Below are 11,280 nucleotides of genomic sequence, written 5' to 3'. Positions count from 1 at the left end.
ACCAGTCGCTATGATGTGCACTGACCACCAAGGGGCAGATGCTCAACGTAGGAGCTGCCCCCTGGTGATCAGTGTGCTCCCACAGTGGGAGCACCGCTGGGCTGACCGGGATGAGTGGCACTCCCACAGTGGGCCAATCCCCACAGGCCACTCCCCCCACCAGTGCACAAATCCCGTGCATCAGGCCTCTAGTAAAACAATAAGACATAATATAATGATCTTATTTTAAGGCAGTGTTTTTCTCATTTGTTTCACTCAGTACTTCACAGTGGTTGAACAACCAGGGAGATGGTGAAAAGTCAATCTCAAAATTACACTGACTACGAAGTCCACCTACAATCCATTATATGACTGGTTTGGGGATAAATCTAAAAGTCACGTGACCAGGTCTCTGTGGGCAACCAGTGAAGCTGCACAGGACTCCACACTAAGAAAAGGGCCTCATGTCTGGGTTTAATGTTCTATGGCTGTTAGCTTGAAATTCTTAATAATTTCATCTTTGAGTTCATTTTTCATAAGGAAAAGCCAAAGAGAGAAGCTGGGGGCCTGGAGCCTAGATTCACACATTGTCTCATCTCCCGCCATCTCCTCCCCTCCCCTGAATGAGTCCTTGGCTGCTCTCTCACCCAGTGACAAGGCCACCCTCCACCCCAAGGGTCCTGGACCTGGACTGAGAAGAGTTGGGGCAGGTCACAGGATGGTGTCCCAGGCACCTGTGAGGGTCTGCACTTGCCCTGTGCATATCCCCATGCCCAAGGAAACGTGGCATTAAATGGCAAGTAAAAGATACCATGACAGATTAAGAGAAAAACTATAGAAAAAAGAAAAGGCTTTTTCTTACTTTTTGAACAAGGGACTGACATTTTCATTGGGCATGATCCTCACAAATAATGTAGCTGGGTTTACACATGGTTGTGATGGAAAGAAGCAAGAGAATAAAGAAGAGGAACTAGACAGTATGAGAAATAATGCAGCATGCATGGAAGAATAGGGAACCAATTAGCATTAAGGAAGTACAATGGTTAAATTCCATATTGTTGCAAATGGACCAGATATACTCTTTTCAAAATAATGTTTTATTTCTTTCTGGTTAGAAAGCAATGTATATCACAAAATATTCAGATATATTCAGACACTGAAGATGGGAATGAAAATCTACATTCAAAGAAGTAGCACAGCTCAGGGTATTAAAAAGTATCTAGAAAATCACAAATTACCACCAACTCATCCCAAGTCTATCAAGTGCTACCTCCTCAGTGTTGCGAATCCAAGTCTCCCAGGCATGTTGAACTTTTTGAACCTGAGCTTATAATTTAAGAACACTGTTTTATGGGTATCTAAACACAATGCAGGCTAATAAACAGTGTGATCATTATCTTTCCACCTCAGCATTAGCTACCTTCAAGTTTACCAAAGGATATCTTTTGTTTTTCAGCACGTTAGCCTGCCAAGGGATGACGTTGTCTAAACACATTTTCAATGTTTTCTTTTTAACAGTTAATATATTTCCAGGATGCAAGTCCATTTCTTTCTAAAAGGTTCCTAGGACACCCATTGAAAAGTCAAAAGCAATGAACTAAAAGGGATTGCTATTTTGTTGGAGAAGAACGACACCCTTTGTATCGAAGTGGGGAATTACAGACTGTGGTCACCCTCTGCACAGTGTCTCTTTGTCAAGTAATACATGCTGGAAAAAAAATAATACAGATGGGAAAATATTGTGCACTGTCAGATCTTGGAAAGGGCCAAAGGATTTTTCCTCACCAATGTCTTGTCGATGGCTTTCACATTCTGGCACCCTGAAAAAATAATGCATACATTTAATATGAAATGAATGCAATAATAATCAGGCAGGTAATCGTTTTCCCAAGGAATGTAAAACTTGACAAATGTAAGGTTTATGATTCAAGGTAGCCTTGCCAAATCTTATGTGGCATGAGACCATTTTTATTACCTAAACAGTCCTTAACACAAAATGACTGGCACATATTTTTATTAACACAAAGAGTATATTCTTTCTGCCACATTTAATAAAGAGCCAGTGGCTGAAAGCTCTCTTTTAGGATATGTCTGTAGCAAATTAAAATGCATAGTGAGGATTCACAGAATGGCATTCTTCTTGCTGAGGCTGTGTCCACACAGGCTCAGCACAGTAGTGAGTAGACCATTGATCTTGGGGAGTCTATCTAAGGAGACAATCGGGGTGATATGGATCACAGAAAAGGAAGCCCTCATTATCTTCAAAAGTTTGGGAGTTGATAATTAACTCAAGGTCATTCTTTGCATGTAGAGGTCGATCTGAGTCAAATCTAAAACAGTTCTTAGTAATAATGCTGCTTATTTACTTATTCGTTCATTCTGCAAATATTGTTTATGTGCCAGGCACTGCTCTATACACTAGGAATATTGCAGTGAAGACTATAGACAAAGATCGCTGCCTTGTGCTTCTTATGTTCTAGAGAGGAAAGAGATGATACATAATGCATATGATTTAAAAAAATAAATCATAAGATAGATGATCTATAGAAGGTGATAGGTGCTATGGTACAATAATGAGATAATAATAGGGAAAGAAAACTGGAAGCTGAGTGGGTGGGCAGAGAGCAAATTGCCATTTTAAATAGGGTGGTCAGGATGGGGCCCTTTGAGAAAGTACAGTGTATCGTAAGTGTGACTTGAAGGGTGTGAGGGAATCAGCCATGTAAATATCTGGGGGAAGGGCCCTAAGGCTGAAACATGTCTGACATAGCCAAGGAACAGCCAGGAGATAAATGAACCCTGAGCAGAATAAGCAATGGTGACAGTAGCAGGAGTTGAGATCAGAGAGGTGGTAGAGGTCAAACCACATAGGGCCGTATACACCACTGGCCTTTACTCTGAATAAACCCAAAACAGTTGAGCATTCTGATGAGAAGAGTGACATGATCTGAAGTAATCTGACTGCCGTGATCAGAATGGGCTGGGAGGCAGATATAGGCAAGCATAGACAGACAGACCTATAAGTCCCAAGGGAAGAGAAATGTTGGGAAGGATACACAGAGAGACTATCGGAATATCCAAGGTGAAGAGAGATGATGATGGCTCTGGCTAGAGTGATGGCAGTGGAGGTGGTAGGTGAAGTCAGATTCTGATTATATTTTGCAGATAGATCCTCTGCAGATGTAAGGGTGTGAGGAAAAAGAAAAGTCAAGAGTGACTTGAGATTTGTCATCTGAGCACCTGAAACAAGGGTGATAATGTGAACTGAGATTGAAGAGTCTGCAGGTGAAGCAAGTTTTAATAGGAAAAGTTAGCAGTTTAGTTTTGAAGAGATAGAGTCTGAGATGCCACTTATACATCCAAGTAGAGGTGTTGCCTAACCAGTTAGATTTATTGTTCATGTGCTATGAAGTGAGGAAGAGTATGATGTAGTATTCACCCTGAAGGTACTCATCATTACCCAAATATCCCGGTAAGACTTTCAAAGATAGAGGCTAAGTGAGTGTTACAGACTGTGCACTCTGCAGAGTTCCTCAGTTCAGAGGGTGCTCGGCACTAGAGCTATAAATATGGAGCTGACTTAAATTTAATTACAGCCCCAAATAATTCCATCTCCTTACCCCTCAAACTCACTTCTCCCCTCCAAGGAGTCTTGGCTTAATGACCACTGGAAGAAAAGAAAGTTGTAGCCCAACCAGTGTGGCTTAGTGGTTGAGTGTTGACCTATGAACCAGGAGGTCATTGTTTGATTCCTGGTCAGGGCACATGCCAGGGTTGCGGGCTTATTCCCCAATGTGGAATGTGCAGGAGGCAGCCAATCAATGATTTTCTCTCTCATTGATGTTTCTATCTCTCTCTCCCTCTCCCTTTCTCTCTGAAATCAATAAAAAGATACTTATAAAAGAAAAAAAGAAAGTTGTAAATTCCAAAGACAAATCTTACCACTCAGAGCCATGGCCAACCGGAACTCTTCCTTTAGTATCTCAAGGACATCTTGAACACCTTTCTCTCCCTAAATAAGGAAACGATACAGATCTTTTGGGTAAGTCATTCTGGCTTTTTTCATGTATTTATTTCACTGTTGAGTTATCCTGCTTTATGTATTTATTTATTTGTCCTCCAATTACCTGGGAAGCCAAACCCCAAATGATTGGTCTCCCCACAAACACAGCCTTGGCTCCCAGGGCCAGAGCTTTCAGAACATCAGTGCCTTTCCGGACACCCCCGTCCAGGAAGACCTCCACCTTCCCTTCAACGGCCTCCACGATTTCGGGCAGAGCATCAATCTGTGGAAAAAAGAGGTCAACCATGTAACAACACTCTGCATGATGCATTGTTACCCCACTCAACCCCCACAGCCCACTGACCATCTGACTAGGGCTCAGAGTAAAAGAAGCTAAGTAGACTTGGAATCAACAGTAAATTCCCCCTGAAATAAAAGTGGTGCAAATGCTAGTAACTAAAACAAACAAACAAAAGCACAACTACAACAAACTACATTTGGAATTGGGTGGCTTCTTTTTCTTTCAGAGACCACAATATTTTTTCTGTTCCTGATATTCAAATTCAAACATCATGATTTTATTTTATTTTTGTGTTGATTTTTATAGAGAGAAAAGAAGGGAGAGAGAGAGAAATCAATTTTTGCTGTTCCACCTATTTATGCATGCATCAGTATATTCTTGTATGTGTCCTGACTGGGGATCAAACCCAAAATGTTGGAGTATTGGAATGATGCTCTAACCAACTGAGCTACTTGTTCAGGGCCAAAGATAATGATTTTTTTAAATATAAACCTAATTTTATTTTATTATTATTTTAAAATATATTTTTATTGATTTCAGAGAGGAAGGGAAAGGGAGAGAGAGATAGAAACATCAATGATGAAAGAGAAACACTGATCAGCTGCCCCTACCAACCCCCACCCCTCTGCACACCCCACACTGGGGCCTGAGCCCCACAACTCTGGCATGTGCCCTGACTAGGCACCAAACCATGACCTCCCAGTTCATAGGTCTCCATGAAAAAAAGAAAAAAAGAAAAAAAATATATATATATATATATTAGAGGCCCGGTGCACAAATCCCTCAGCCTGGCCTGCAACCTCCAATCTGGGACCCCTCGGGGGATGTCAGAAACCAGCAGTCCAACATCCCCCATGGGATGTAGTAGTGTGCAAAGTGGCAGGTGGACAGGGAGGAGCCCGAGCCAGGGCCAGGAGATCCTGGCCCCGTTGCACCTGCTGCCGCCACTCGGTAGTGCTGTCGTGGAGGCGGGAGAGGCTCATGCTGCCACAACTGTGCTTGCCAGCCGTGAGCCTGGCGTCTGACGCCCAGCAGTCAGCAAAGTGGCACTCCTGCTGTGGGAGCACACTGACCACCAGGGGGCAGCTCCTGCATTGAGTATCTGACCCCTGGTGGTCATTGTGCATCATAGCAACCGGTTGTTCGGTTGTTCGGCTGTTCAGTTGCTTAGGCTTTTACATATACTAGAGGCCCAGTGCACAAAAATTTGTGCACAGGTAGGGTCCCTAGGCCTGGCCAGCAATCAGGGCCGATTAGGTTCCCCACCTCCCCTCACCGTCCGTGCACCACCACCATGTGGTTCCCCCCACCTCCCACCTCTCCACCTCCTCCTTCCCTCGCTCCCTCAGCGCCCTGCTGCCACTGGTCACCTGCCATGTTCCACGCTGCCCCCTGGTGATCAGCACATGTCATAGCAAGCAATCAAACTCCCATTCTCCCAGTTGAACTCCCGAGGGGACACTTTGTATATTAGCCTTTTATATATATAGAAGATAGATGTATGTATGTATGTATGTGTATATGTGTGTGTGTGTGTGTGTGTGTGTGTGTGTGTGTGTGTGTGTGTGTATTTAATTCTCACCCTAGGATATTTTTCCATTGATTTTTAGAAAAAGTAGAAGGGCGGGGGAGAGACAGAAAGAGAAGTACCGATGTGGCAGAGACACATCGATTGGTTGCCTCCCACACGCCCTCTGACCAGGGCCTGGGATTAAGCCTGCAACCGAGGTATATGCCCTTGACGGAAATCAAATCTGGGATCCTTCAGTTTGTAGGCAGACTCTCTATCACTGAGCTAACCAACTTGGGTGAAAATATCTCTCTTGCTTTTAAAGGGATATGACCACATGCACCTTGAAGGTCCTCATCTTGATTGGCAATTGATAATGAGCTTATATCATCACTGGAGAACACAAGATCCTCATAGAGGTTGATTTGAGAAATTGCATCATTGTTCCTGATCTTTCACATCACTCTGAACCCACTTATTTTTCAAGGCAACTTTGCAGTTTCCCACTAAAAAGAAAAAACAAATTCAGTGCACTTGCTCAGTCCTTGACATTAGCCTTGGTCTTGCAACCTTCTTTGACCAATAGCATGTAAGCAGAGGTGGAGAGTGTCATTTCTGGGCATAGGCCTTAAACAACCTCATGGGTCTCAACTTTCTCTTGCACCTGTGCCATTTGCTGTGAGAGGAGAATCCCCTGGTCAATCCTCCCCACTTAGGCCCCAGGATAAATATTCAGGAAGCAGAGCTAGCCCAGCCAAACCCAACTGGACCTGAGACTAGGAGCACAGCCACCTAACCAGTACCAAGTCCATATCAGCAGACCTCCAGTTCATACAGAGTTTCATGGGAATAAATTACTGTTGGTTTAAAACACTGAATTTGGAATCTTGTTTTATAGCATCACGTGCCAATAGTGAATATAGTTGGCTAATCGCCAATATAGTTCATAGCTAATAGCTGACACTGTCAGCTACTTTGATCTAAATCTTTGCACTTGGGAATGGAAATAATTCCCAAGGTGACCTGCAGGTCAAAATCTATAGAAATTATTCACATTCATACCAACATATTTAAATCTCAAGTTAAATCCAATCCCTATTTAAAATGCATGCTGAAAAAGCTACCAGGCATTCAAGTGCAGGTTTTTCTCAAAATAATTGTGCTGAAATCACTTAGAAGTTTTTCCCACTTCGCCCCTAAAACTTTAGAGGCAAAACTTAAAAAGAGTTTTATGTAAAAGGCTGAAGACCAAACCCGGCAACAGATTTGGAGGAAGTGAAGGCAACATTTGGCGTGCGGCCCCTAAATGTTTGGCAAGTACTGTGATTTTCCTCTTTTTCCTTTTGGCTTCTCTGCCTTGCCAAACATGCTTTGGATCCATTTACATATGCCCCTTTACCTATACATAGTCCTCCTTTTACAGTCAGGCAAGTTACATCAACATAGAAATGCTACAATTTCCAAGGGATGATGCAAGCTATAATTAAGCATATTTCCCCATTTGAAACCAGAACCAAAGAATAATATTAGCTAGCTCGGGTTCAACACACATTTTCAAAGTCACGCAACTCAAGTCTCTTTAGGTTATTTCCAATGCCCAGCCTGGCCTAAAAGGAAACTGTTACGGATAATTTAAATGTGAATCCTGGGTTATAAAAAGGAACCCAGATTGGTGTTGCATGTGTCTGTGGACAAGCCTGTACTATTCGTTTGCTGAGGATTTCTATCCTTCTCCTCCTCCCCGCTTTCTCCCCCTTTATTGCAGTTTTACTGAGTAAGTATTTCAGAGAATAATTCTGATCAGGGGCGATTAAATAAATAAATATCGTAGACAAATCCACTATTTTATGACTCTGTTATGTTTCCTTCTTTTCAGCTTGCTACACATCTAAGAGACCATTCATTTCAGCTTTTCTTTCCTTAGTGGTTTTTTAGACAACTAGTTGTGGCCTTAACTCCAGTGTGTTTAATATACAGAAAAAAATATGGCAAATCCCGCCCAATATACTATTGCTCATTCACCCATCCATTCATTGACTTATCAAACACTTTATTGAGGACCTGGTATATTCAAGTCACTATGCCAGGTGATTTAAAGAGTCCGAAAAGGAAATCTCAGAGATGAAAGAAGAATCCCACTTGGATCCAAAGGACAGAGACACCTCTTTGCTGTTCCCACTCAAGTCACTTTCTCCCAAGGATGCTCCTGGTCCTTCAGAACTTCCACTCACAGGGAGCTCTCACCTTTCTACCTTCCTGTTGCATCCATTACTATATCCCTAATTTCTCACATTTTAGGGTTGGAACCCTTTAAAGGTTTCAAACCAAAGCAATTGAACATAAACAAAAGCAAGCAAAACCAGAGTTGAAAAAAGAAGAAGACAGAGTCCAGGCCACTGCCCATATATCCTTCCCTGACTCTCTGTCTTGCCCATCACACTTCGCCAGGAATCCCTGGGGAGTTTCTATTAAGCCCACTTAGAAAACCATTGGCCCACATAGGCAAGCCCTGCTTACTTGCAATTGCAAAAATGTCTTCATTTCCTTGAAATGTGACATTTCAGCTCCCCCCATCACAGGGGAAAATATAGCCAGAAGAGTCTATTTCCTCGCCCCTTGAGTTTGAACTAGCCATTGTGACCAACAGAATATGAGAGAAGCGACAATATGTCTGTTCTAAGCCTAGATCCTAAGAGGCCTTGTGGGCTTGCACTTACTCCCAGAAGTCGGCCACCTCATGAGAACCGGCTCAGCTAATGTGCTAGATGTGAGACAATTAAGAGCTATTCCTGCTGATGCCAGCCTACACCAACCTGTCCAAGTAGACCCAGCAGCTGACCACAGATACATATGAGTGAGCCCAGCTAACACCAGAATAGCCTCCCAGACAATCTCAGACTGAATTGCCAACTCACAAAATTGTGACATAAGTAAATGGCTATTGAATTTTGGACAGTAAGTTACACAGCAAAAGCTAACTAATACATCAAGTGTTTCTCAAAGGTAGAATTGCATGGATCTCTTTTAAAAGGAAAAATAAAATATTTTAGATCTCATAGAAGAGCCCAAGGAATCAAGAAACACTTGACTTAACAACCCAAATACTTATTTTAAGAAAATCTTCTGCAGTTAAGAATTTTCACTAGAAAAGAATGGCATATTCATAAGTTTAAATTTGGGTCCAGTTAACATCAAAACAAAAATGAAAAAAAAAAATGCTGCTACGGTTCAATGGCTCGAGAGAATCTATCTTTAACCCCCAATTTGTGATGTTCAGTACTATAGATTTTGGAAATGGATTTGATTCTGTCATATTGTTCTCTAATGACTTCATGATCAGTCGTGATCACATTATTACCTTGCAGGTAAGGACCTTGACATGAGCTTAATTTTTAATTCCTTTTGTGTATAGCAGAGGTCTGGCAGGGGTTCTCAATGGTGTGGTATTAAGCTGAATGAAGTAAGATTCTTAGTGATAAGAATTTCCCATCTAAGGAACTTGGTGATTTGTAGAAATCATATAGTCCAGCTGCTTTATTTTCGCAACCAACACAAAACGATGAAGAAGCTCAAGGTGAAAAGTTTAAGCAACTTGCTCACCCAGGTGACACCCCTGAAAAAAGGCAAGACAAGGACTTGAGCCTATGACTCTAGACTCCTATTTTGGTGCTCCCCCCATGAGATCACTCTGCCTCTGTAGCTCTGACTTATGATGTCACATAATCTGCAGGACAGCAGGTCCTTCTGTGTATCTACTGAAAGGTTTTACACCACAGCCTCCTCTAAGCCTTTTGCCACTTACCTTAAAACCCACATACTGAGGGAAAAACATCTTCCTGTAAACCGAATCCTTTCTCAGATTTCTCTCACCATCATGGGCCTTCAATTCTCTCTATGAGGCAAAACTCAAGCAAGCGCTCCTCTCTTATGCACAGCATGCAAAGGGGAGGGTCATTGTTTTTCTTAGAAGTCTCCGAGACCACAGCTCAAAAAGCCCTTTTAGATAAGTTTCCATATCCCCTCAGCCAGAGGGAAATAAACCACACCATTTAGATATTTTTTTCCTTAAAATCTAGTTAGATTTGATTTCAGTAGATTTAGATTTTATTTTTAGAAAACAAACTTAATTTGGCCCGCACACTAAGTCAGTGTCTTCATACATAAGAGCGGCATAAATGTGCAAGAAAGCCAGGAGCTGTGACCAACTTTTCCTCCCTGCCCAGAGGGGACTCTCCACCCCTATTTACCTGCAGGCAACATTTAAAATCACCTAAAAATATGGGTCCCTATAAGTAAGGCTGAATCAGAAAGAGCTGAAAACAAGGTGGAGGGTGGGGTGGGGTGGGGTGGGGGTGAGGAGAGATTAACCAAAGAATTTATATGCATATATGCATAACCTATGGACACAGACAATAGTGAGGTGAAGGCCTGGGGGCGGAGAGGTGGGAGTGGAATGGAGGGGGGTCAATGGGGAACAAAAAGGGGACATCTGTAATACTTTCAATGCTAAAAATAAATTTAAATAAATAAATAATAACACAAAGTGATGAACAAAATAGAACCAGAGGCATGGATACATGGAACAGACTGACAGCTGTCAGAGGAGAAGGGGGTGGAGGAAACTAGATAAAAGGTGAAGAGATTAGCCAAAGAACAAATATGCATAATCCATAGAAACAGACACTGGTGAGGTGATGGCCAGAGGGAAGCGGGGGGGGGGTGGGGGCTGGTGGAGTTGGCTAAGGGGCAGGGGGAGAATGGGAACATCTGTAACAATGTCAACAATAAAAATAAAGTTATAAAGTTAAAAGAAAAGCAAGTCTTGACAGTGTAATCCTACAGTGTGCAAAGACTTGGTTCGTTTCTATCACTAGTGTTTGAGGGAAAACTGTGAGTACAGATATGTGTACCCAATATCCCCTTCTAGTCATTTAGTCTGCTCTAAGACCTATACAACTATCTATGGATTTAATGAACTCAAACCTGCTAGTTCAATAAAACAATAACCCACTATCACTTGACTAAATTACTTGTTCTATTCTACTATCATTTGTTTGAATCAATTCAACTAGTCATCCCAACGAAAGGCATTCATTATAACAACTATGACTGAATGATTCTGACAAAAAGGGGAAAATCCATATGATGGTCCAGTTCAGAGATGGTGGTCTGGAATGTCCATCCACATGGTCTGGTAAACATATTTTTTTTTTAGTTTTGTTACATAATACTAGCTTACTTTGCCTATAATAAATCAGATTTTAGGATAAAAGGTGAAGAGATTAGCCAAAGAAGTATAAAGTCACAAAAGAAATAATGTAATGATGTTTAAACTTTAACAGATGAGAAAAACTAAGATTTAGAATAGAAATTGATGCCCTCTGCCCTATCGCATTTCGGGCCCTTCTCTCTTCCCTTCGCCACCTAACTGATCTTCCTGCCTCCTGTCATGCCAAAATCCAATTTCTAAGATTCATTGCTGCTAAA

General features: G+C 42.0%; 1 protein-coding gene across 1 annotated transcript in view; it reads right to left on the bottom strand.

Annotated features, from left to right (window-relative positions):
- Nucleotides 1-1,728: 1,728 nt before the first annotated feature.
- The window catches only part of HAO1 (hydroxyacid oxidase 1), a 57,734-nt gene continuing 48,182 nt past the window's right edge, over nt 1,729-11,280 (bottom strand). The window contains exons 6-8 of the mRNA XM_008141077.3: nt 4,107-4,265; nt 3,922-3,991; nt 1,729-1,799 (exon numbers count right to left, since the gene is read on the bottom strand). Coding sequence (XP_008139299.1) covers nt 1,729-1,799; nt 3,922-3,991; nt 4,107-4,265 — 300 coding nt within the window. The remainder of the gene's footprint in view (nt 1,800-3,921; nt 3,992-4,106; nt 4,266-11,280) is intronic.

This window comes from Eptesicus fuscus, chromosome 12 (genome assembly GCF_027574615.1).
Source record: "Eptesicus fuscus isolate TK198812 chromosome 12, DD_ASM_mEF_20220401, whole genome shotgun sequence".
Taxonomy (NCBI): Eukaryota; Metazoa; Chordata; class Mammalia; order Chiroptera; family Vespertilionidae; genus Eptesicus; species Eptesicus fuscus.
This window is presented reverse-complemented; position numbering and strand designations above follow the sequence as displayed.